General features: G+C 34.7%; 4 protein-coding genes across 4 annotated transcripts; 1 reads left to right on the plus strand and 3 right to left on the minus strand.

Moving 5' to 3' along the window:
- Nucleotides 1-342: 342 nt before the first annotated feature.
- Nucleotides 343-4,057, minus strand: LOC131612436 (UNC93-like protein 3). The gene is made up of 9 exons (XM_058884230.1): nucleotides 3,673-4,057; nucleotides 3,425-3,588; nucleotides 3,147-3,324; nucleotides 3,017-3,061; nucleotides 2,298-2,554; nucleotides 2,090-2,180; nucleotides 1,831-1,943; nucleotides 1,610-1,733; nucleotides 343-1,444 (listed from the first exon to the last, which is right to left on the minus strand). Exons 1-9 carry the CDS (start codon nucleotides 3,850-3,852, stop codon nucleotides 1,256-1,258), a joined length of 1,341 nt encoding a protein of 446 aa, XP_058740213.1. The 5' UTR covers nucleotides 3,853-4,057; the 3' UTR covers nucleotides 343-1,255.
- A 1,271-nt stretch (nucleotides 4,058-5,328) lies between these two features.
- LOC131614725 (uncharacterized) lies at nucleotides 5,329-6,937 on the plus strand. The gene is made up of 2 exons (XM_058886284.1): nucleotides 5,329-5,708; nucleotides 6,082-6,937. The coding sequence occupies exons 1-2, from the start codon at nucleotides 5,329-5,331 to the stop codon at nucleotides 6,935-6,937; spliced, it is 1,236 nt and encodes a 411-aa protein (XP_058742267.1).
- Nucleotides 6,938-7,717: 780 nt separating this feature from the next.
- LOC131612437 (UNC93-like protein 3) lies at nucleotides 7,718-10,615 on the minus strand. The gene is made up of 9 exons (XM_058884231.1): nucleotides 10,254-10,615; nucleotides 9,951-10,114; nucleotides 9,636-9,813; nucleotides 9,490-9,534; nucleotides 8,894-9,153; nucleotides 8,688-8,778; nucleotides 8,434-8,546; nucleotides 8,213-8,336; nucleotides 7,718-8,034 (listed from the first exon to the last, which is right to left on the minus strand). Exons 1-9 carry the CDS (start codon nucleotides 10,431-10,433, stop codon nucleotides 7,846-7,848), a joined length of 1,344 nt encoding a protein of 447 aa, XP_058740214.1. The 5' UTR covers nucleotides 10,434-10,615; the 3' UTR covers nucleotides 7,718-7,845.
- A 6,080-nt stretch (nucleotides 10,616-16,695) lies between these two features.
- On the minus strand, nucleotides 16,696-23,560 carry LOC131610078 (eukaryotic translation initiation factor 3 subunit A-like). Its single transcript, XM_058881947.1, has 13 exons — nucleotides 23,436-23,560; nucleotides 23,053-23,125; nucleotides 22,473-22,954; nucleotides 21,834-22,049; nucleotides 21,382-21,750; nucleotides 21,257-21,286; nucleotides 19,489-19,716; nucleotides 19,243-19,404; nucleotides 18,540-18,968; nucleotides 18,257-18,463; nucleotides 18,030-18,110; nucleotides 17,665-17,866; nucleotides 16,696-17,374 (listed from the first exon to the last, which is right to left on the minus strand). Exons 2-13 carry the CDS (start codon nucleotides 23,096-23,098, stop codon nucleotides 16,956-16,958), a joined length of 2,871 nt encoding a protein of 956 aa, XP_058737930.1. The 5' UTR covers nucleotides 23,099-23,125; nucleotides 23,436-23,560; the 3' UTR covers nucleotides 16,696-16,955.
- Nucleotides 23,561-25,804: the final 2,244 nt, after the last annotated feature.

Consider the following 25,804-nt stretch of genomic DNA (forward strand, 5'->3'; position numbering starts at 1 on the left):
ACTACCTAATCTGACAACTACTTTTGAATTTTGAGGATGTTGGTATGAAAAATTGGTGTACAAAGGACCAATGATTTGAGAGTCATATTGATGGTTTTGTTGACCAAGTTTTGTGGTGCTGAAATTTGAGTGCGTAATTTATAGTGGGTTTGGTTGAGCTGTTTTGTTAAATGAATTTGAGTCACTCCACAAATTAAAAAAATATAAGTATCCTAGTACGTGGCAGCAATTAAAGCTAGTAATTTTGACTCCTAAACTAATGAGAACGAGGAATGATTGTTGCAATCCCTATATTTTAGTAACAGTAAGTACAACTATGTTGACTCGATTATATTGATTCATTATGCCCTCTCAAGATTAAGTTACCGTCAATAAATTTAAATCTTGTCGCTAATATCTTCAAACTTGGTAAAGGCTTGGTCAGAATATCAGCTAGCTAGTTGGTCCTTCCTTGACATATGAGAAACTTGAAGTTTTCCAGCTTGTACTTGACTGCAAGCCAGTTTCCTGCATACTACCCAGCTGCAACGGTTCTGTATCCTCCATAAATATTGCCTGCAACCCAGCCTTCTCAATTATGTCTTGATTGCCTCCTTTGGTGTGAGTCCGAGCTTCCATGTGCAGACCCTCTCCCACTAAGTGTTTCAATTGTGAACTGTTTCCTTGCTCCCTAAAGGAATTTCTATGACCTCCCTTTACTTCAACACATTGTCTCGAAGTCTGTTTTGAGGTTGTCTCGATTTTATGATGATTCTCTGTTGTGCTTCCTTCAACTACTACATTTCTACTCATCATGCTAGGAATTCTTATCTTGTCGCATTCATGAATGATATGCCCAAGATTATTTTCAAAATTTGTTATAGGTGAGGAAGCTCAAGACTATCATTTATCTCTAAGGTTGGTTGGTGACAAAGAGATAATCATGAAAGTTGTTTTAGAAGAAATCATTGGTTAATATTAAATACTTGTGTATATTAAATCATTGGTGGATGACGGAAGTATCAGCACTTAATTTTTCTCACTTTGCTAGTTATTTACAACTTTAGAGAAGCTTAATCCAAAATAACTTGTACATGTGAGAGAGAGAACTTTCATTCTGTGAACATCTTATTACCTCATCCCAAATATTCTTCAGTAAATAACTAATAGCCATATGAACTAATAAATTATAACTGTTACAATCTATACAATTGAATCAACTGAAGGCAATGCCACCATAAAACAAAGATGACAGAGCATAAAAGAAACATTATATTCACTCACTGGTGGAGAGTGATGATGCATTCCCCACCTTGAGAGCCAACCATAGAAAACTGCAGAATGACAGGCATAGTACAACCAACATCACTATGATAACTGCTTGGAGTGAAATGTATGGGGCCACAAAGAACACGATAGCAATTGTAGCGCTTTGCCATATCTTTAGCTGTGCAAAAGCCCCTTCCTGCACCACAAAGTAATATCAATTGACATTAGAGATATTGGTAAAAGAAAAAATGATGGAAAATGAATCAAGCAAAAAGCATATGCACAATAAATAATGAGGATGTCTATGATGAAGTTAAAATGTGTTTCTGCGTGATTAAAGGGGAAGGTTGCATTTGTGTACCATGTCATGCTTAAATAGCATTCCTAGCAAAGCATTGAGCTGCGTCATTAGAACTCCGTTGCCGATGCCCAATAATGCAGCCAAAAAGAGTATATATGAAGTACCGAGAAATCCGCTAGATATGCTGCATTAGGAACACCAAAGAAAATATAGGCGAAATGAAATTACATGAGGGAAATAATATGCATAAACATCAGCCAAACATAAGGAATATTGCAAACCTGAAATTTAGCAGAAGTAATATCAGTGCAAGAGCCTGAACAAAAGCTCCAAAAGAAACTATTGATGTAATGGATGTGAGACCAGAGGTGAGACGACCAGCGGCTAGAGAACACTGACATATTTAAAGAATAATGACCAAAGAAAAACAGATATAAGAAGAAATAAGAAAGAAATGCTCGCAAGTATGATGTAATCGAATCACTTTCGAACCACCACCCAAAGGATTACATTTTAGCATCATTCAAGGTCAATACTTACTATTCCATCAAAAGCTCCATATGCTGCCATTGCAATACCAACACCGGAGACACCAATTGCTGGAGTTACAATGTACTTGGTAAATTCCGCCCTGTGAAAAAATATTTCAGTAACAAACATTACAGAATAGACGGGAACGAAAACAAGAACTCAGAGAACCGTTATTGAAGATCGCGAGGAAAATAACTTATGGTTCGTGTGACATTACCACACAAATGCTTGTTGTAGACCTGAATATGCTATAAGGGGTATGATCAACAACATCTTCACATCAGACAATGCACTTGTGAGTGAGCTACATAGAGACTTGAGGGACTTTGATTCACCAGCATCAGCTTCTGAATGCTTGTATCCTTCCTCAATCTTACCACTCCGTTTATGCAGGAAGCACAGTAGTATAGCACCAAAGGTCATGACAAAAAGGAAGACTACAAACAATAAAGTTGTGCCGATGGTACCTCCTCCCTGCAGTGATGAGAAACGAAATCAAATCTGAGGAATATGTAAAATATTCTAAATCAAAACTTGCTAGCATCTGAAATGAGACTCATTGTTAAAGGGTACAGCAAAAAACCAACTCATATTTGGACTTCCTTGGAAAAGTTTGCATATTGTACAAACTAACATATTTCCAAATATTGAACAAACTTAGTTTTTTATAACTAAAACAACATGAATACAAAATACAAAGTTTTTGTTAGTTACTTCCACAACCTGGATTGTGGCAAAAGGTACATCAAAACTAATGTGCTTTTCTAACAGAAATATTAAAGCTCAACTAAATTTGGACCAAGATTTCTGTTAATCATAACTACTTATTTTCCATCATAAGCAGCAACTCTTCATTCATGGAATATAAGGATAAATTTCTTGATTATCAAAGCAAAAAGATGACACAAAAGCATTTTCAAGATAACCAACACATACCTGCCCATCACTGAGTAGAGAAAATGTAATAAGATTTCCAATAAACTGCAAAACAGACTTAAAAAAGGAATCAATTTTGAACTCTAAGTAGTTTTTTTAAAGTCAAAGTCTTAAATAAAAATATTACAACCTGATGAAGTGCATACACACTCCAGAATTCTCCATTGAAGTCACCAATCACTGCACCTTCATGTAAATTGTTATCTATAGCATGACTGCGTGCAGTGGAAGTTAGATATGTTCCCTGTCCAACCCATATAATAGAAGCACAAAACCCGAGATACACAGAAGCCGGAACCAGTGTATACCTGCATAACAGTAACTCAATGCTTAATCATATGCAAATTAAGTTAGAATCACGATAAACTCATGAATATCAAAAACAAGTTATCTTGCACTTGCAGTTACCAATTAGGCTTCAAATTTGCAGCCAAGTAGAGCCAATAACCAGAAGTTCCAATAATCAAAGCATTCTTAGATCCAAGAATCCGCACCGCCAAAGAAGCAAACACAGAAAAAAACGTAAACGACAAATAAAGTATCCCAAGCGAAATCGTACCCAAATCCTCCTCCTAAAAAAATCAAAAGTCATCACAAATACAATTTCTCACCAGCATTGAAATTCAGCATCACAATTAAGAGAAATGAAAACTAACAGTGTTGAGAGTGCTCTGTAAATTTTGAGCAGCTCCATAAGTAAGAAAGATCAATAAAAACGATACAGTCAAAATATGAACATCTCTTGTGTGCCTTTTGTGTGGTTGAAGTTGAAGCAGTGATTCATCTGCAACAACCAATGGCGTTTCTTCGTCGCGGCGAGTAATTACAAAAGCCATTGGTTGAAGTTGTGAATGCAGTTTATGGATATTGATTTATACATACATACAACAGAAAACGACAAACCTAATATAGTAAATTGGTTGCTTCACGACGTTGACAGCAACAGAAAAATTGTCGGCACGTTAAAATTTACGATCATAGAATATTGGAAATTTGTGAATGAGAACATGCAGCCAGTAAAGATTCAGAATATTATAATTGAGAACATGTAGCAGTTTCTTTGAGTCTGATTCTTCTTCTTCCTATAAGAGTATTTTTACATGAATGGTGAATGGTAGTTGGGAAAGAAAATGAGAAAAAATATATATAAAATACCAAAACCAGTCTGTGATGTTTTGGAGGGAAATATCTAAAACATTATAAAGGATTCACTTGATTGAGCTGTTGAATTATTATATGGGAATGTGCTATTGAAATGATATAAAATGCAATGAATCATCACTTGAAGTTTTCAATCTTAACAATAATGCATTTATTTTATTTATTAAAATAATTAATTGAAAACGTGGGGCAAATATTTTTTAAAGTGAGTAATGATTTTTATTTAATTAATTAATTATGTTTTTTGGGTCAGTAATAATGTAGAGAAAGCTTAAAAAACGTGTCGAAATATTTGATTTTGAGTAAGTGGACAAAGAAAATATTAATTTAATAATAAAAACTTCATAATTAATTTAGTGGGTGGTGGGAGAGGAAAATACTTAGATTGACACAACCATACCACCTGTACTTACACACAACCAATCATATTTTTTTTATTAATTAAAAATTAAAAATTAAATTGCCTCTCTCCTCTTTTATCTCAACCACCCCCATGATGCCAATTAAAAACGAGATTAATATTAAATAAATTTATATTCTCTCTCTTTTCATTGGTTGTGCCTAAAAAATTGGATTTAGGTTCGTGTCCATGCAAGTATTTCTCGGTGGGAGAACCCATGATTTGTTTTATTTTATTTAAAATAAATATTTAAATAATTTAACAAGATGACACGTATTTGTTAAGTGTGAGGTTCTGTTTTGTGAAAATATAGTATTTGGTTAATAAGATATCTGATAGTTATAATTTATGATTGATGGTTAATAAGATATCTTAATATTTTTAGTTGATGATTGAAGATTTATAGCTGATAAGTAAATTGAAATATTTGATAAAATTAACAGTTCAATTAGTTAATAAATTAAAATAACATTAAAGACATTTATATATAATTATTTTATTTTAAATTAAATTAAACTTTTAGTAATAGGTTTTAGTTAAAATAATAAGGGCAAAAATTAAAGAAAAAATTATAAGCTATGAAGTATAGGATAAAATGTTATTTAAAATAGCATATGAAAAATGAGTTATAAGCTAATTAAATAAGTTAGAACCGGTGCTTAATTTTATTTCTCCCAGAATCGAAGAAAGTGATAACCATCAGTTAATTCAGCCGTTGACAAGAGAGGAAATCCATGATGCCCTGTTTGCTATGCACCCAGATAAATCCCCGGGGCCGGATGGATTTAATTCGGCGTTCTTTCAGAATTTCTGGGCTATTTGTGGGGATGACATTTTTTACGCGGCGACGTCGTGGTTGGAATGTGGGTTTTTTCCTCCTACCATAAATGATACTAATATCTGCCTTATCCCTAAAGGGGTAAATCCTATTTCCATGAAGGATTTTAGACCCATCTCGTTGTGTAATGTGGTTTATAAAATTGTTTTGAAAGCTCTTGCTAATAGACTGAAGGTGCTTCTAGATAAGTGTGTGTCCGAGGAACAATCTGCGTTCGTGGAGGGTAGATCCATTCTTAATAATGCTATGATTGCTACAGAAATTATACATACCCTCGAAAAGAAGGACGAAAGGCAATAAAGTACACTTGGCTCTTAAAATTGATATCAGTAAGGCTTATGATCGGGTGGGTTGGGGCTTTTTAAGAGGAATGCTGACCAGGATGGGTTTTGCAGAGAAATGGATACATTGGATGATGATGTGCGTTACTTCGATTCACTATTTTGTTCTTGTTAATTCGGATGCCATAGGACCTATTGAACCAGGAAGAGGATTGAGACAAGGGGACCCTCTGTCACCTTATCTTTTCATTCTTATCTCTAAAGGGTTGTCTACCCTGATTAAAGAGTCGGTGACCAGCGGAAATATCCACGGGGTTCAAATTTGTAGAGGGACACCTATTGTGTCCCATCTACTTTTTGCTGACGACTGTTTTCTGTTTTGCAGGGCAAATCTTACGGAAGTTAGATATCTAATGAGTTTACTTGACACCTATGCAGCTGCAGCTGGTGAGGAGATTAATTTGACAAAATCAGAAGTATTATTTAGTCATAACTTAAGCCTGCCGGCGCAAGAGGATCTTGCAAATATTATGGGAGTTCGGCATGTGCTGGGAACAGGAAAATATTTGGGATTGTCGTCTATGATAGGAAGGAGCAAGAAGGCTATTTTTTCTTTTATTAAGAATCACATTTGGAATCGCATCAATTCTTGGAAAGGGCGATCTTTATCCCGAGCAGGTAAAAAAATTATGATCAAGTCAGTTTTGCAAGCTATTCCAACTTGCATCATGAGCATCTTCATTCTTCCGGATGTGGTTGTTAATGAGATTGAAAAAATGTTAAATTCATTTTGGTGGGGTGGAGGTTCTAACAACAAAGGAATAAGATGGAAGGCTTGGGATAAATTGACTTGTCCGAAAGCTGATGGAGGCTTGGGTTTTCGGGATTTTAAGGCGTTTAACTTTGCTATGGTGGCTAAGCAAGGCTGGTTCCTCATGACAAATCCGAATGTTTTAGTGTCCAGAATCTTCAAAGCGAGGTATTTTCTGAGATCTAGTTTTCTTGATTCTAAGTTGGGTTATAATCCTAGCTTTGTTTGGCGGAGTATTTGGAAGGTTAGAGAAGTCCTTACTCTTGAATGTAGATGGCGGATTGGTGATGGTAGAAACATAAGGGTTATGAATGAACCATGGCTAAGGGGGAGTAGAGAAGGTTGTTTAATGGGTCCTCAAAATCAAGTGGTTCGAGATATTTTACAAGTTCCATTGACAAAAGAAGCAGCTGAAGACCGTATGGTCTAGAAGGATGATGCTAACGGTAATTATAGTGTTCGGTCGGGATATAGAATTTGAAGGAAGCATCAGGAAAGTGGTGGTTCGGTTAAGGAAGGAGTTTATTGGAGTAACCTTTGAAATATAATAGCTCTGGCTCGTGTGAAACATCTTCTTTGGAGGATTTGTAGCTATTGTCTCCCAACCAAGGATCTCAGGTCCCTTATCTTTGATATTTGTATGAAGGAGGATAGGAATATCGCAGGAAGAGTGGCGGTTATGTTGGAAGGGTTATGGAAGAATAGGAACGATTTTGTTTGGCATAATGAAAAGGAAGACGCATCTAAACTTGGATGGCTAGCATTCTACAAGTGACAAGATCGGTTTATGGCCCAAAATATTCGGGAGCCGCGGTTAGTTAACGGAGAAGTGGTTTCATGGAACCCGCCGCCTCTTGATAGTTTTACATGTAATGTGGACGCCGCCTTTAACAAGCGTGTAGGGACTACGAATCAAGGGTGGTGTATCTGTAACGATCATGGTAACTTTGTTGCTGCAGGTGCTGCTTGGGATGGTAGTATTTTCTCGATGCTCGAAGCGGAAGCCTTAGCTCTTAACGGAACAATAAAGCAAAGTCAGTGATTAATATTAAATGCGTGTGTACATTAAACCATTCCATTGGTGGAAGAAGTATCAGCACTTAATTTTTCTCACTTTGTTAGTTATTTATTTTAGAGAAGCTTAATCTAAAAATATATATGTGAGAGAAAACTTACATTCTGTGAACATCTTACAAACTCATCTCAAATATTCTTCAGTAAATAACTAATAGCCACATGAACTAATAAATTATAACTGTTACAATTTATACAATTGAATCAACTGAAGCCAATGCCACCATAAAACAAAGATGACGGAGCTTAAAAGAAACATTATATTCACTCACTGGTGGAGAGTGATGATGCATTCCCCACCTTGAGAGCCAACCATAGAAAACTGCAGAATGACAAGCATAATAGAACCAACATGACTATGGTAACTGCTTGGAATGAAATGTACGGGGCCGCAAAGAACATGATAGCAATTGTAGCGCTTTGCCATATCTTTAGCTGTGCAAAAGCCCCTTCCTGAACCACAAAGTAATATCAATTTGACATTCGAGATTTTGGGAAAAGAAAAAAATGATGAAGAGATGAATCAATCGAAAAAAGCATATGCACAATATGAGAACAATAAATAATGAGGATGTCGATGACAATAAAATGTGTTTCTGCTTAATCAAACGGGCAGATTGCATTTGTGTACCATGTCATGCTTAAATAGCATTCCTAGCAAAGCATTGAGCTGCGTCATTAGAACTCCATCACCGATGCCCAATAAAGCAGCCAAAAATAGTATATATAAAGTACCGAGAAATCCGCTAGATATGCTACATCAAGAACGCCAAAGAAAATATAAGTGAAATTAAATTACATGGAGAAAATAATATCCATAAACATAAGACAAACATAAGGAATATTGCAAACCTGAAATTTAGCAGAAGTAAAATTAGTACAACCGTCTGAGCAAAAGCTCCAAAAGAAACTATTGATGTAATGGATGTGAGGCCAGAGGTGAGACGACCAGCAGCCAGAGAACACTGACATAGTTAAAGAATTAAGACAAAAAGTCAGAAAATAGAAGAAAATAAGAAAGAAATGTCCGGAAGCATTAGATAATCAAGTCACTTTCAAACCACGGCTCAAGGAACTACAGTTTTGCATTTCATGTCAATACTTACTATTCCATCAAAAGCTCCATATGCTGCCATCGAAATACCAACACCGGAAACACCAATTGCTGGAGTTACAACGTACTTGGTAAATTCCGCCCTGTGAAAAAGTATTTCAGTAACAAATTACAAAATAGACAGGAAAGGAAGCAAGAACTCAGAGAACCATTATTGAAGATCACGAGGAAGATAACTTATGGTTCATATGAAATTACCATACAAATGCTTGTTGTAGACCTGAATATGCTATAAGGGGTATGATCAACAACATCTTCACATCAGACAATGCACTTGTGAGTGATCTACATAGAGACTTAAGGGACTTTGATTCACCAGCATCAGCAGCTTCTGAATGCTCGTATCCTTTCTTACTATTACCACTCCCTTTATGCAGGAAGCACATTAGTATGGCACCGAAGGTCATAACGAAAACGAATACAACAAACAATAAAGTTGTGCCTTTGGTACTTCCCCCCTGCAGTGATGAGAAACAAAATCAAATCCCAAGAATATGTAAAATATTTCTTAATCAAAACTTGTTAGCATCTGAAATGAGAATTCAATGTTTAAGGGAACAACAAAAAACCAACTCATATTGATATTGGGACTTCGTTGAAAAAGTTTGCATACTGTAGCAAATGTTTATCAAAAGTTATGTGTTTTTCTAACAGAAATACCAATCATAAGAAGCAAATTTTCATTTGTAATTGCCACAAGAATGGGCAAACATGAAAAATATAATAACTTGATTATTAAAGCAAAAAGATGACGCGAGAGTATTTTCATAAGGTGAAGACCAACCAACACATACCTGCCCATCACTGAGTAGAGCAAATGTAATAAGATTTCCAATAAACTGCAAAGCAGATTTAAAAATAATCAATTTCGAACTAATTAGTTTTTATTTAAAGAAACATAAACAATGAAATCACCAGTTTTGAGTAAAAAAGTTATGACCTGATGAAGCGCGAACGCACCCCAGAATTCCCCATTGAAGTCGCCAATTACTGCACCTTCGAGTAAATTGTTATCTACAGCATGTCTGCGTGCAGTGGAAGTTAGATATGTTCCCTGTCCAACCCATATTATAGAAGCACAAAACCCAAGATACACAGAAGCTGGAACCAGTGTATACCTGCATAACAGTCACTCAATGCTTAATCATATGCAAACTAAATTCATCAACATCAAACATAGTCCATGTTAATGTTATTGACAGCAGAATAATAATACATGAATATCAAAAACAAGATAACTCCCACTTTCAGTTACCAATTGGGCTTCAAATTGGCAGCGACATAGAGCCAATAACCAGAAGTTCCAATAATCAAAGCATTCTTAGATCCGAGAATTCGCACCACCAAAGAAGCAAACACAGAAAAAAACGTAAACGACAAATATAATATCCCAAGCGAAGTCGTACCCAAATCCTCCTCCTAAAAATTCAAAAAATCATCACAATTACAATTACTCACCAGCTTTCAAATTCATCATCAAATTCACTAATACATCACCAGCTTTCAAATTCATCATCAAATTCACTAATACAGTAACTAAAGAGAAATGAAAACTAACAGTATTGAGAGTGCTCTGTAAATTTTGAGCAGCTCCATAAGCAAGAAATATCAATAAAAACGCTAAGCTCAAAATATGAACATCTCTGCTGTGGCTTTTATGCGGTTGAAGTTGAAGCGGTGATTCATCGGTAACAACCAATGGAGTTTCTTCGTCGCGATGAGTAATTGCAGAAGCCATTGGTTGAAGTTCTGGATTCAGTTTATGAATATTTATTCACAGAATAAAGAATCAAAAACCTAATAGTAATTTGGTTGCGTCACGACGTTGACGCCGCAACAGAAAAATTGCCGGCACGTTACACTAGATTATGCATAGAAGAATTGGAAATTAGTGAATGAGAAATTGTGGTGAGTAAAGATTCGGAATCTTCGAACAGTCCCTTTGAGTTTGATTCTTATTATTTATATTTATCCTAAGTTTCACCTCAAAAGATTTGTCATTTTCCTTAAATTTATTTTGGTAATATTCGCGGCAAATTTTATTTGTGAAATTTTATCTTTCATGCAAATTTTAATTAATAAGTGAAATAAAAAAATTGTGAAAAATTAAAACTAAACAAAAATGATTAGTGAAAAGAGAAGAGTTTTGAAAACGCAACATTATTGGACATATTATAATTGTTTTTAATTTAATAATTGATGGTCAAAGGAATTTATTAATGGAAATATGTGACACAATTTGATAGGAGTTTAATAAAAACGTCATAATCTGACTTCTAAAAATTTATTTATTTAAACATGTTAATTAGATTCTCTAATAATTATATTGAAAAAAGAAGCATTATTGAATATCGCCTCCTCACATTGTTCTTTTAATTAACAAATGTTAATATAACAAAAATCTCCTACATTTATTATTCGTCGCTATCATGATCTCTCTTATAAGAGGATAAAGATGTTCAAAACCAAACCGACCCAATAGAAAACCGTAAACCAAATCAAATCGCAAGAAATGGCATTTGATTCGGATTTGTTCGGGTCATCTTTTAATAAAACCGGTTTGCGGTTTGTATTTTGTAAACTGAACCAAACCGCATTATGTTACAACCTAACTTTTATTTAACTCACATCCAACTCAAAATTAAACCTATTATATTTTAGCCTTATGATTACGAACAATTTTCTCATCCTTACACATATGATTTCAATCTCGATCTTCTCAAACCTCTAATAGCATTATCGCGCCTTCTTTGTCACATATATCTTCTCTCTTTTGTTTTTTTTTTCATCTTCACTGATCTCTCGTCTCTTCTATTTCTTTTTTTATTATAATAAATTTTTATATTGTTTTATGCTATTATTTTATGCTTATTATTCCACTTTTGTCTAATTTAATTTTTATATATTAAATGGAAAGTTGTTGTCAAAATATGACGAGTTTTGTTGTTTTTTGATAGTGTATGAATTTCTAAATACAAAGTTTTGTTATCATCTATACGTGTATGTATGACTCAATAAAATATTTGTTCAAAACCAAACCAAGCGAATTGAAACAAACTGCATTGGTTTGGTTTGATTTGGTTCGTTTTTTTCTAAAAACCAACCGAATTAAACTAAATTGTAAGATTTTTTCTTTTGCGGTTCAGATGATTTTTTTCGTCAAAACTGTATAAACTGCACCGTAAACATCCCTACTCTCTAGAACATATTTTATTTTATTATACTTTTAAAAACATTAAAAGGAGCTCACATAAGGAAAAAGAATATAAGCAGGAGGAGATATAAGGATTGCAAGTTGAACATCCAAAACGTTTCAAATGTCTCATTTATTTTAACTTTTCCCTCTCCTCAATGAATCCTCTTCTTCTGTCATTTTCTCTCTTTATTCAAGTAAAACAAGTGTAATACAAGCAAAGAAATAAATAAATAATAAGCGAGAAAAAATATTAAAGAGAACTAAGATAAATTTGTAATAGAAAAGGCCGGTCCAGGTCTAAGATAAATATTAAAACAAAATGTGTTTGTTATATATATATATATATATATATATATATATATATATATATATATATATATATATATATATATATATATATATATATATATATATATATATATATATATATATATATATATATATATATATATATATATATATATATATATATATGGGGACGTATCAACCTTGTTTAACAATTTATGTTGTCAAGATGCTAACCTCTAACCAATTTTCTCCTCTAGGAACTCAAAGTCCTAGCGTTGAATACGACCATTCAACATAGGGAAACCCGAATATTTCTTTATGGTAAAAGTTCTCTTGATACCGATGTTGGAGATAACTAAATTCATTTTACTCCTCTTAGTGATAGCGGAGAAGAACACATTTCATTAAGCAAGATTCGCTTTAAGACCAAAAAATCAGGCAAAACGATTCAAGATATAAAAAATGATCCCTGGTTGAGAGTTAGAAACCTTCAGGAGAAGAAGACCATCACAAAAAAATGTGATAGAGGGGATCCATTACGAGATGACCTGACAGGTTTTCAATGGCCTTTATTGACTGCTCTGATGATTGTCTGCGACAAAAATTCCTTGCAAATAACAAAAAGATAGGGTGAAAGGGTCATGTTGTCATGATCCTCTATTCGAAACAAGATTTAATATTCGTCTCTCATTCCAAAGAATAGACATAGAGGAGTTAGTTACACACTGCATGATCAATTTTATAGTAATGAAAGGAACATTATTCCTCGTAAAAAATTCCAAAAATAATCTCAATTAACATAATTTCAGGCATTTTTTATATCTATTTTGAATCGTGATCATGACCCATAGCTTTTATGCATTTCTATACTCTATATACAAATGTAACTAATCCTTTAAAAGGGGAATTGCTTAAGGAACTTTTATTGGGTTTGGTTGAAAATATATGTTGAAGAAGTCTCACATCACTTAGTTTATTGAAGGAAGAGGGAGTCTAAGGCTATATAAAGGATTCAAGTTCTTCGTTACAAGACGCACCAGTCAAAATCACTTTAAGCTTGTATTTGAATTTCTTTATTCTGTTATGCTCTTGTATTATAGTGTTGTGAGATGTAGTTAAATATTTGTTTTGGACAGTGTGGGTGTACTGGGGGTCTGGGGTATTTGAGGGTATATTATGTGTTGTAATAATTTTCACGTAGTGTTATTCTCTGGTTGTCTATTGACAACGGTCGTGGTTTTTTCTCCGGTTTTGGAGTTTCCACGTTAATCTCTCGTGTTGTTATTTTTTTCCTCTTTTTTCTCCTTGTTTGTTATTTTCCCAACAACTGGTATCAGAGCTTTTGGTTCGATCTGGGGATATGAGTTCTTAGTATGTACTGTGGTTGAAGCTTTGTTTGATCTTCCATATCAGAAAAGAAGGGTGGTGTTGTGAAAGAGTTGTTGAGCTGCAGTCATAAGTTCCACTGTGCAGTTTGGGTTAGAGAGAATTGATGGAAGAATTATTTTTTGACTTGTGAAAAGTTCAAGTCAAAGATGTGTTGATAAAATCAAGATTACACAACGTGCAAGATTATGTCGGTGGTTGAAGAGCTTCCTGCCAACAAGAAAGTTACACCATAAATTTTCAACCTGGTTTTTGGCAAGTGAAAATTCTTGGAGTGGTTTAACTTCAAGTGAAATTTATTCTTCATGATAAAGTATATTATTATCGGGGATGACAATGTGAAATTCTTGAACTGGTTAATCTTCAAGTATATTCTTCATGAAAGAGTATGATAGTTTTAAAACTATGATTGTCGGGGAAGACAATGTGAAAATTTTTGGAGTGGTGTAGCTTCAAGTGATTATACTCTTTATGGTGTAGTATGATTGTTGGTGAAGACAATGAAAGTTGATGTATTATTTTCAATCAAGATGAAGATTGATGAGATTGCTTGAAAATATACATGTTGATACTCTTTATGGTGGAGTATAATGTGGGTGAAGACAATGAAAGTTTACGTATTATTTTCAATCAAGGTGGAGATTGTTGGGTTTGGTTGAAAATATATATGTTGAAGAAGTCCCACATCGCTTAGTTTTGTGAAGAAAGAGGGAGTCCAAGGCTATATAAAGGATACAAGTTCTTCGTTACAAGATGCACCAGTCAAAAGCACTTTAAGCTTGTATTTGACTTTTTTGTTCTCTTATGCTCTTGTATTAGAGTGTTGTGAAATGTAGTTAAATATTTGATTTGGAGGGTGTGGGTGTACTGGGGCCCTGGGGTATTTGAGGGTATATTATGTGTTGTAACAATTTTCACATAGTGCTATTCTCTGGTTGTCTATGACAACAGTCGTGGTTTTTTCTTCGGTTTTTTCTTCGATTTTAGAGTTTTCACGTTAATCTCTTGTGTTGTTATTTTGTTCCTCTTTTTTCTCTATGTTTGTTATTTTCCCAACAACTTTATGAATCGCTACCACACCTTCGTGAAAAATCAAAAAATACTCCTAAATTTTAGAGATACATCTTTGAACGCATCCCAAAAAACATACATTTTTTAATCAGACCATAAATCTACGTTAAAAAAATTACGGAAATACATCTTTGTGTACACTACGAAGATGCATCTCAGGACGTTGTTTAATCAAAAATGCGTCAGACCCTTTCTCCTTCCTCATTTATGAAAATACTTTCTCAAACTCTAAACCTCTCAAGTCTGAAACTGTCTCAACTTAGTAGCTCTCAAAATCATTCAACCCACTTCAAATTTTTCCATCAACATCAAATCATTGAAGATGTCACTTAACATCAAACTAACTTTACATTTGAAAAGTTTGTGATTTTTATAAAAAAAAAAAAATAAATTGATTTCGATATACATTTGTAAAAATTGAGCATTAGGTTAAGTAATAGATAATTTATATATATTATTGTGATTAAAAAATGTGTTTGGTAGATAGTAGTTTTAATGATCAATGCATTGTTGTGGATGTTGGCATGAACAGCATTTCTACCATTAACGAGTAATAAACTTGATCTTGAAATCTACTATATTTTCTTTATGGAAAGATAGATACATACAAATAATGATGGAACCACTTGATCTTGAAAAATCTACTATCTTTGCATCTATCTATCTTCATGTAAAAATTTCCATTTTAACCTAATTCTAACAAACCCCGACGTTAATCTAACCAAAAAACTTAGAGCATTGTTTGGTATGACAGCAAATTTGGAAACAGTTATGTGGTTTTGGCAACTCCAAAGTGATACTCAACATTAGGGGTGGGAATAGGCCAGACCGACTAACAAGGACCTACGGTCCAGCCTACATAGGTCTAGGTCAGACTTTTTATATAAATAGAAAAGGCTCAGACTTTTTTATAAGTCTATTTAGCTAAAAAGGTTAGGCCACAGGCCATATAAAAAGCCTTTTAGGCTAGGCCACCGGCCTATTTAAATAAATTTGAATAATTTTATTATTATTATATTGTATTTTATATTTTGAATTAAAATATAAAAATAAATATTAGTTATCTTAAAGAAATTATGAAAATAAAATGAAAAAAAATCTTATGAACAATGTCATAAGTGAATTTTTTTTTAAAATAACCATGTACTAAAAAAATTACGCAAATAACCACGTTTTGAAAAAAATTACGCAAATAACCAGGTTTCTGAAACCCTTAACACCAAGGCGCCATCTCACATGGCTTATTCCCTTTTTTTTAGTCCTAGGCGCCATCTGACATGGCACACTCAATCCCAATAAGTCATGTCAAATGGCGCCTCCCTTCAACTTTTAGGAGGAGGAGTCATCTCATATGGCGCCTCCTTGTATATTTTTGTTCAATTTTCCATTTGAAAATGCACAAAGCGCCATCTGAGATGACTTATTGCAGAAAAATTGTACATAGGAGCCATCCCAAATGGCGCCTCCCTTCATCTGATACAATGGTGGCGACATCTCACATGGCGCCTTGGTGTCAATGTTTTCTGAAACTTGGTTATTTGCATAATTTTTTCCGAAGTATGGTTATTTGCGTAATTTTTTTCTAATACATGGTTATTTAAAAAAAAATCGTCATAAGTTACTTCCATACGTTTTTTCAAACAAATAGTATCACAAAATTTATACTATTAGGTAAACTCAAATAAGTCAATGCAAACAAACATTTAGTCTCACTGATCTTTTTAATTTGTTAATCTATATAAAGTTGAGTTGAATGACTTATTTACAAATATTTAAATGAAATAGGCTTTTAATTAAGCTAACAGGCCAATCAGGCTTTTAACTTTTTAGCAGGTCAGACTCAGGCTTGGCAAAGCCTAGCTCAGCCTAGCCTATTCCCACCCCTACTTAACATGCAATAATTAGTATGCTTTTCAAAAAAAATGTAAATAGCATGGATAACAGTTCTTAGCACAAAAGCATATGAATGGCATGCACACATGCATAATAACAAGCTTCGCAAATCTTTTTATTTTTGATTGAACAAAACAGAGAATAGGTTCGTAAATAGAAAACAAAAGGTCAGGAATACATGCCTGGCTTGAAATTTTGATTACCATGTCCAATTCAACTGAATCATAGATAAAACATTTTGTTGACATGCTCTTCAACAGAACCAAGGAGTCTATAAGTATTGGAAGATAAACAAATGAAAACTTGGTATCAAAAAGAATTCTAGAACTCAAACTGAGTAGAGTACAAAGAACTCGAGCAAAAATCAGGATAACCGGCACAATATAAGGCAAGACCCCTAAAGGCCACAATGGAATGGGTAATAAATCACGGACGATCACGCGAATTCCTGGAAGATGACCATGATGAAGATGACCGGGAACCCCCACCAAATGAAGTGCCACGGTCCCACCTGTCACCATCTGGCCTGCTGCCACTGTTGCCCCATCGATCTGCTTCTGGAGGAGGAGCAGCTGTGGCTTCAGCTCCTGCTCGCCGGAACTTCGGAACATATTTCCCGGGAGCTGGGGCTGTGGAAGCTACAGCAACGGCAGGGCGAGACTCCAATGGACGGGCAGGAGGCTCATGAGCCCTCATAGCTGGTTCAGCTGGTCTGCCCAGTAATGCTTCCCTCTTTTCCCTCTCAATTTTTTCTTCGATTTCTTGTTCCCTTCTCCTCTTCTTTTCAGCGATCTCGTCCAATTTTGCTTGGTGTTCAGCCTGTTCCTTCTTTTTTCTCTCAGCCTCTGGAATTCAAAAAACACCATACATGTTATCTAAATTCAAAATGGAGGATAGTCTACTGTATAGTGTAATAGATGGTATACACGGATTCCACAGAAAACAGACATTTACTAATGAAGAAAGAATGAAATACAAGGGATGGGATCAAAAATAAAATCATGACTGCTTTGGTGGAATTTAATTAAATAGACGCTTTAACAAGTCTCGTGTAATCCTTTCAGTACAGACATGAAAAATAAAACACAAGCTCGGGCTTCTATATATTCCAGGAAAACAAAATAATAATGATTACCTTCGTGCTTACGAGCTTCTTCCTCCTCGCGCAATTTTTGCCGTCTCTCTTCTTCAACTTTTAGATAATACTTCAACTTCCTCATTTTATCCCTCTCCTGCCTCCTGGACTGTAAAATCCTAGATATACGCTCCTCCCTTTCTCTTCTCAATCTGTTAAATTCTGCTTGGCGATGACTGACAACTCTCTCTTGATATATCTCCTGTAAAGTCAATCACGTACCAACATCAGTAGTATTTTTACCAGGTAAATTTAATAATTAGTATTCTGACTTATATGATGACAAATAACATCAATTGTTAAAAGTTAACATTATTGACGAAGGTCAAGACATAGAAAGTAGCATATGAGTTAATGATACTAACTTTATGGCCCATCATTCGACTAAGCCTCTCTTTCTCATTGAGATCTCCAGCATGGCGCTGTCTGCTCAGTTCTACCTCTTGCTGCATCAAACCAAGGTCTAACAGTTAGAACTTAATACAAGAAATAAACTTTTTTAAATAAAAAGTTACAAATGAAGATTCTGCTCCAATGCGAGATGAAAAATATGCAAAAAATCAATTATTTTCATGAGTAGAAATAGACATACTTGTTGCTCATGCTCATGAAGAACCCTCTCTTCCACTAGGCGTTGTTGATATGCAGCTTCAATAAGCGGAGCAGCCTCTTCTCTCTTTGCTCTTTCCAAATAATCCATGGTTTTAGCTAATTTCTGCAATTTCTTCTCCATTTCCTGCTTCTCCCGGTGTTGTTCAATCAAAGCCAACTCCATCAAGGTTTTCTTAGAAATTACACCCTACAGATAGAGGTCATAGCTAGCATTAGCATAACAAACAAACCAATAACTTAATTGATTGCAGGATTCAACTTACCCCGTCTATGATGGGCTTTTTACCCTTTCTCTTAAAGCGCTTTTCAGCTTCCTGAAGTATAGCCTGAGCTTCCTCTTTATCTTTTTCCTCCATTTCCATTTTAAGTCTTTGTTTCTTCCTCAGCTCAACCTCAGTTTCAAGCCGCTTTCGTTCTGCTTCTTCAGTAATTTTAAGCAGTCTTAACCTCTTAGACTCCTCCTCACGTTCCTGTTCAAGAAGTTGTCGTTCTTGTTCTTCTTTCCTCTTCTCAATAATTGATTTCCGAGCAAGAAGCCTCTTGTGTTCTTTGGCTACAACCTCTGGCAAGGTTGGAAGCAAGCTTCCGTGTTTAGATCGTTTTGCATCAGGAGGACAGATCATTTGCCTCGCCTTGTTCAACTGCTCGGCAAAATTGGCCAAGTGATCCCTCAATCCATCAGCCTCAAGACTCTGATAAAACCAAGCAATTGCCATAACATTGGTAAGAGACAATACTATTATACCATTAAAACATCAGGTTCTTAGCTTATATGTAAACAAATATAAAATTTCACTGCCTAAACCATAACAAAAATTAAGGTAAACATCTTAGCCTGCGCATTTGATATTGGTGCAAACAAAATAATCTCATAACATGCACACACCACTTCAAACAAACAAAAAACATACCTACTGCAGAGCAAGTTTAACAAAGAAAATCAAACCAAGATAAAGGTAAACATACCGTCTTGCAGAAAATGACAACATTTTTCATGTGGTCAACTTTCATCGACAGAAACTTCTGCTTAACAGCATCTACGGAAATTTTTTCCACAACGGAAAACTCAAAGAAAGGAATCATTCCAGCTAAGTTTTCAATCTTCATTGATTGGTACACATTAGACACCTAGAAGAGGGAGGGTGAACAGGTTTAAGTACACACATAAAACAGAAGTATTAAATAAGTAGTCCAGAAAAAAAGAGAATGCACCTGTTGTAGCAACCTCAAGGTAGCTAACTTTTCAAGTGCTGGGACATACTGCGAAAAATGCACCTCTGGAACCGATGAAGCAAAGGTAAACTTACCCCCTAATTTTGAAATTTTATTTAGCAAGGGTAGTACTTTTAGTGCGAGATCCGAGGGTAGAAATTCATGTTCCAAAAGATAGTAAATGTCTTTCACTTCTTGTGAAACACAAGACATTACACCCTTTGATGCCTGTAATGAATCCAAACATAAATAGTTCAGAGTGAGTCAAAAGTACCTATTTATTGCAATTATATTACTCCAGAGGTCATCTAACCAAACCAAAGTGAACCTGTTGACAATAGGTTCTATACACAACACCCAAATGGCCCAAGATATATCTGAATAACTAAATCAATTACAGGGAAAAGATGTAATAACATAATATCACAACTAACGCAATAACAGACATAAACTTCAGCATCAGTCTACTATAGAAAATGTTAAAATGATTATGTAATCAATTAACTGAAATCAAAATAAATAGTTCAGGATTTGAAAATCAAAATAACTAAAATTAAATGTGAGTACTAAATCATTTACAGAGTAAAGTTTAAATAATTAAAGCATGGTAACTAAACTACTAAAGCAATTAGAGAGATATGAACATCAGCATCATTCTAGAAAATGCTAAAACTGATGAGATCGTCAATGCATGACACACATGACATCCATAATATACTGAGATAAAATAATTTTAGGATTTGAAAACTGTTTGAAAGATAAGATTCTCAGTGTTTGTATTGTAATATGTCTAGGGATGCACTTGTATTTCAAGTAATTGTACTGCTGGTACTTGACCGATAAATCAACCAACAAAAATATGAGAATTAGATTAGCGTTTACTACGTCAACAAATTATCTTATCACAGTCCTTTTTCCATCTAATCCACAAAATATCGACAATCAGCATAGGGAAGGTATACGGAGGTTTAAATGAAGGCATATCCACAATCAGACTAATGAAAGTATATGTCTTAGGGTGCACTTGTATTTCAAGTAATTGTACTGCTGGTACTTGACCAATAAATCAACCAACAAAAACATGAGAATTAGATTAGCGTTTACTACGGCAACAAATTATCTCATCACAGTCCTTTTTCCATCTAATCCACAAAACATCGACAATCAGCCTAGGGAGGTATACGGAGGTTTAAATGAAGGCATATCCACAATAAGACTAATGAAAGTATATGTCTTAGGGTGCACTTGTATTTCAAGTAATTGTACTGCTGGTACTTGACCGATAAATCAACCAACAAAAATTTGAGAATTAGATTTGAGTTTACTACGGCAACAAATTATCTCATCACAGTTCTTTATCCATCTAATCTACGAAATATCGACAATCAGCATACGGAAGGTATATGGAGGTTTAAATGAAGGCATATCCACAATCAGACTAGGGAAAGTATATGGAGGTTTAAATGATTACCACCACAACAAATATTAACAACCAACGAATGGAATGCAAAAATCAAAACATGGTACCATGGAGCTCGGCAAAGTTTAAAATGAGATTATGAGGAAAGAAATTCAATCGAATATTGATCAAGATCAACCAGACCAAACACTAATAGAAAATAAAATGTGTACAGATATTACTTGAAACCCTGCCTTCAACAATACACATCGAAATAACAAATGACTGTAGGAAAAGGAATTTATAGAGCTGTGTTTCAAATAATGAGAATATCTCTAATCAAAACAAAAAATATTGAGAATATCTTACCAGTTCAGCAAGAAGTGATGACCTTGAGAGCTGGAAAAGACAAAACAGAAACAAAAGCAAATAGTAAGATTTGCAAACAGATATCAATATGCTATAGGGAGTTCAAATGAGGGAAAGTAAAATACCACTTCTCTACTATCGGGCTTAGATTCGAGATTAAAGCCTATGAGATTAGCCATCCTCAAATTCCGCTCCTTTTCATGCTCTAATTCTAAATGAGATGCACCGTGAGTGCGGTCATGAGGAGGCACTGAGAGTGCAGCTAGAACAACAGATGAAGCTATCAATTGCAAATCCTTCTGACTCAGATTTTTGTTGAAGCTTTTTTGTAGCAAAAAGAGTTTGAACCACGCGTATGCATGATATAAATGACTTGAAGATATCCAAAATATTTCAGTCAACTTAACATAGTAAACTGTCATCAATGATGGTTTTGGAGTTTTCTTGACCATGCACATTAACCCATGTATATCTTCAACAGACCTAAAAGCTTCCTGCATGCAACAAATTGTCTCGGGTCGGCCAACAACACTAAAAGAAATACCTTGAAGATGTACGAAATTGAGAAGTTTCAAACCTGCCAGAGTTCAAGCTCAGTGGCAATTTTCAGCTGCTCAAATCTTGTATCCAGATATAATTGCAAGCTTTCAGGAGCAGAAAGATCAGGTCGGTCTCGTTGGTCCCGATATTTGTTAAGATTAGCCAAATGATTTCTAATGATTTCACAAAGTCTCCGGAATTCAGTTGTTCTTTTGTATTGCTTACAAAACTGGAAAGCTCGGTGAGCTGTCATCTGCGCATAGCAATAGAGTCTCTATAAGTTTGACATAAAGCAAGTGTGCATCCTAAATTATTGTTTTCACAATAAAACGTATGAGTATAGGAAATGAAAAAGAAGAATCGGTTGATGAGTAACAGCAACAACATATCCCTAATTTTCTATTTATTGGAAAACCTGTCTGCCACAGTTAAATGGCTAAAACACTGGATTTAAAATCAACAAAAGAGATAACTTGGAATATACACATTTCATACTGCAATGACGGCATATATATAAACATGTCTCACAAGACCAGCCTCACAAAGGTAAAAGAGCTCCATGTTAAAATCAAAACTATAAAGTATAAAAAGCAAATAGCAAGGCAAAGTCAGATAACATTCTATACTTAAACATAAATATCAACAATATTGATTGGTTAAGACAAGAAAAAATTACAGCATATAAGGCTTCCAACTTGGAGTTGTTCCGCAATATCTCCAGCACTGTCCTGTAAGTTTCCCAAAGAAATTTAAACCAAGGGGTAACAAGCTCCCGGTCGGATCGATCCTTTCCCTTCTCTCCACTGACATAGCTCAGCATCAAGTCCTCAGGCCTTTTATCAGCCTCCAAGTCATCAACATCAAGAGCCTCTTCTAAGGCCTGAGCCTGGCTACGAGCTTGCTCAGCTTTCTCTGTTGACAGGTGCATGAAATGCTTAATCACCTCCTCCAGCGAACTAACATTCACTTGCTGACATATGATACGGTACTGAATAAGCCCATCCTTAGCAAACCGTCCTTTCCTCATGTCAACACATAGCTCTACATACTTAAACATAATCCGTTCGAGAGTTTTCTGCCATGCTCGGTATCTTTTCGAAGTAATAAGGTCGTGCAGAGTCTGAAGAGCATCCTGCTTCTGCCCGACATTGATCAACTCTGTAGATCAAATCAAATTATAAACAATTCAAATGCATTACATTTTATAATAGAAAAACGCCAAGATTAAAAACAAAAGAAAAACTAAAATCACAAACCTTCTGCCCTTTTGAGGGCATTTTCAGGCTTCAAGAATGACGTCATATTGCGAATTCACGAAATAAATCCCCTCTGCAATTAAAAAGAATGATAATCAAAATAAAATAAAATTAACGCCAAGAACAACAGTAAAATACAAATTCATAGCAAAATTGACTAGAAAAACAGCGAATCCAGCAGGATTAGAATCAAACTAAGCAGATGATCTAGATAGCTAATTGCGGCCAATAGTGGCGCGATCGCGGGTGCGGTACAAATCACTGTCACGGCAGTCTCAGATGCATTTCACGAGAATAACGATGAATAAAAAAATGGATAAAGAACCGGAAAAACTACAGTATAAGATGACGGATGGTGAAGAAGAGATGAAGAATCACAATACCTAGGAGGATAAATCAGTAGCGTCGTTGAATTACAGTAGCGGCTGCTTCTTCTGCTAGGGTTACGAAAATGAAGAAATGAACTTTTGCTATGTGTTTCCGATAAGAAGAAGTGAGACTCTGGGCCCGTAAAGCCCAATCTGTTCGTGAAAAATTTTAGGCCTGAATACTTGGGCTTTGAAAAAAAGAACAGAGAATTTCTTTTTATACATGATAGAGTGAAAAAAAAACTCCTAAAAACCCCAAAATACCCTTCAAAGATAAATCTCTCAAAAGAAGTGTTTTTAGATATGCATCTCCAATAGCACCTTTAATACTTGAGAAATGTGTTTTGGAGATGCATCTTCGAAAGCACCTCTGAAAGTGGTTTGTTTTTAAATCATCAAAGTTTTAAAATGATAATAAAAACGCTAATAAAAAAACGATAATAAGTACAAAATGTTGTTTTGAAAATAGTAAAAAATTATATATATATATATATATATATATATATATATATATATATATATATATACATATATATATATATATATATAAATTATTCTGGAATAAAAAAATATAGTTTATTGTGTATGCATAACTCTCGTCTCCTGGCCCCTCCTCTGCCTCATGTATCCCACTGCAGAATGTCAATTAGGTCTTGTTTCTCTGATCGAGCCAACTTCTGTTGATCAAGCTCTAGAAGATGCAGACTGGATAATTGTCATGCAAGAAGAACTAAATCAGTTTACAAGGAATGATGTATGGGATCTTGTTCCTAGATCAAAAGGATTTAACATCATTGGTACGAAGTGGGTCTTCGGAAACAAGCTAAGCGAAAAATGAGAAGTTGTAAGAAACAAAGCTAGACTGGTGGCTCAGGGCTATAGTCAGCAAGAAGATATTGACTATACAGAAACCTTTGCACCAGTGGCCAGGTTAGAATCTATTCGCTTATTGATTTCTTTTGCCACTCAACATAACATCACTCTATATCAGATAGATGTTAAGAGTGCCTTCTTAAATGGTTATATAGATGAGGAAGTCTATGTCCACCAACCTCCTGGTTTTGAAGACTCTAAGTCTCCAAATCATGTTTTCAAACTAAAGAAATCATTATACGGTTTGAAGCAAGCTCCTAGAGCTTGGTATGAAAGATTAAGTTCTTTCCTTCTGGATAATGGTCTCACTAGAGGAAAAGTGGATACTACTCTCTTTTGTAAAAACCTTTAAAAAGGATCTTTTGATTTACCAAATTTACGTTGATTATATTATATTTGAAACATCTAATGCTACACTTGGAAAGGAGTTTGCAAAGCCTATGCAGGCTGAGTTTGAGATGAGCATGATGGGAGAACTCAAGTATTTCCTTGGGATCCAGATCAATCAAACATCAGAAGGAACGTATGTTCATCAAACCAAGTATGTGAAAGAACTTCTGAAGAAGTTTAATCTTTCTAAAAGCAAAGAAGCAAAGACTCATATGCATCCAACGTGTGTCTTAGGTAAGGATGAGGTAAGTAAGAAGGTAGATCAGAAGTTGTACAGAGGTATGATTGAATCTCTTTTATATCTCACTGCTTCTAGACCTGATATTTTATTCAGTGTTTGTCTGTGTGCAAGATTCCAATCAGATCCTAGAGAATCTCACTTAACAGCTGTTAAGGGAATTTTGAGGTATCTGAAAGGTACTACTAATGTTGGTTTAGTCTATAGAAGATCTAAAGAATATAACTTAGTAGGATTTTGTGATGCTGATTACGCTTGAGATAGAATTGAAAGAAAGAGTACTTCTGGAAGTTGTCAATTTCTTGGAAATCATTTGATCTCCTGGTACAGTAAGAAGCAAGCTACCATTGCCCTCTCTACTACAAAAGCAGAATATGTTGCTGCTGTTGGGTGTAGTACACAAATGCTCTAGATGAAGAGTCAGCTAGAAGATTATCAGATATATGAGAGTAATATTCCTATCTTCTATGATAATACTTCTGCTATTTGTTTATCTAAGAATCCAATCTTACATTCCAAAGCTAAACATATTGAGATCAAACATCATTTCATTAGGGACTATGTTCAGAAGGGTGTTCTATCTTTGAACTTTGTTGATACAGACCATCAATGGACTGATATCTTTACAAAACCCCTTGCTGAAGATAGGTTTAAGTTCATTCTGAAGAATATCAGTATGGATTTATGCCCAGAATGAGAAGATGAGAAGTTCTGACATATGGATTAGTTCTGAAATGAGTTTGTTTTTATCTTCTTATAAGAAGTTCTAATGTTGATCAATTAGAAATTCTGTTTTTGTTATTACTAACGTTTCATTATCTAAGTTAATTCAGAATTTCTTTTAAAGCAAAACAGTTGTCACCAGCTTTCCAGATGTTGAACA

This window comes from Vicia villosa, linkage group LG6, assembly GCF_029867415.1.
Source record: "Vicia villosa cultivar HV-30 ecotype Madison, WI linkage group LG6, Vvil1.0, whole genome shotgun sequence".
NCBI classification, from domain to species: domain Eukaryota; kingdom Viridiplantae; phylum Streptophyta; class Magnoliopsida; order Fabales; family Fabaceae; genus Vicia; species Vicia villosa.

Excerpts from the sequence above, each read along its gene's own strand:
- LOC131612436 (XM_058884230.1), bottom strand. The coding sequence starts at position 3,852 with ATGGCTTTTGTAATTACTCGCCGCGACGAAGAAACGCCATTGGTTGTT. Across the intron at positions 2,555-3,016 it reads CTCTACTCAGTGATGGGCAG|GGAGGAGGTACCATCGGCAC; the intron begins GTATGTGTTGGT and ends TCATCACTGCAG. Across the intron at positions 1,734-1,830 it reads TTACTTCTGCTAAATTTCAG|CATATCTAGCGGATTTCTCG; the intron begins GTTTGCAATATT and ends TTCCTAATGCAG.
- LOC131614725 (XM_058886284.1), top strand. The coding sequence starts at position 5,329 with ATGCACCCAGATAAATCCCCGGGGCCGGATGGATTTAATTCGGCGTTC. Across the intron at positions 5,709-6,081 it reads CTCGAAAAGAAGGACGAAAG|GGCAAATCTTACGGAAGTTA; the intron begins GCAATAAAGTAC and ends TCTGTTTTGCAG.
- LOC131612437 (XM_058884231.1), bottom strand. The coding sequence starts at position 10,433 with ATGGCTTCTGCAATTACTCATCGCGACGAAGAAACTCCATTGGTTGTT. Across the intron at positions 9,535-9,635 it reads GTGCGTTCGCGCTTCATCAG|TTTATTGGAAATCTTATTAC; the intron begins GTCATAACTTTT and ends TCTGCTTTGCAG. Across the intron at positions 8,035-8,212 it reads TGCTATTTAAGCATGACATG|GAAGGGGCTTTTGCACAGCT; the intron begins GTACACAAATGC and ends TTTGTGGTTCAG.
- LOC131610078 (XM_058881947.1), bottom strand. The coding sequence starts at position 23,098 with ATGACGTCATTCTTGAAGCCTGAAAATGCCCTCAAAAGGGCAGAAG. Across the intron at positions 21,287-21,381 it reads AGCCCGATAGTAGAGAAGTG|CTCTCAAGGTCATCACTTCT; the intron begins GTATTTTACTTT and ends TGTCTTTTCCAG. Across the intron at positions 18,969-19,242 it reads TTGTCATTTTCTGCAAGACG|AGTCTTGAGGCTGATGGATT; the intron begins GTATGTTTACCT and ends TGGTTTTATCAG.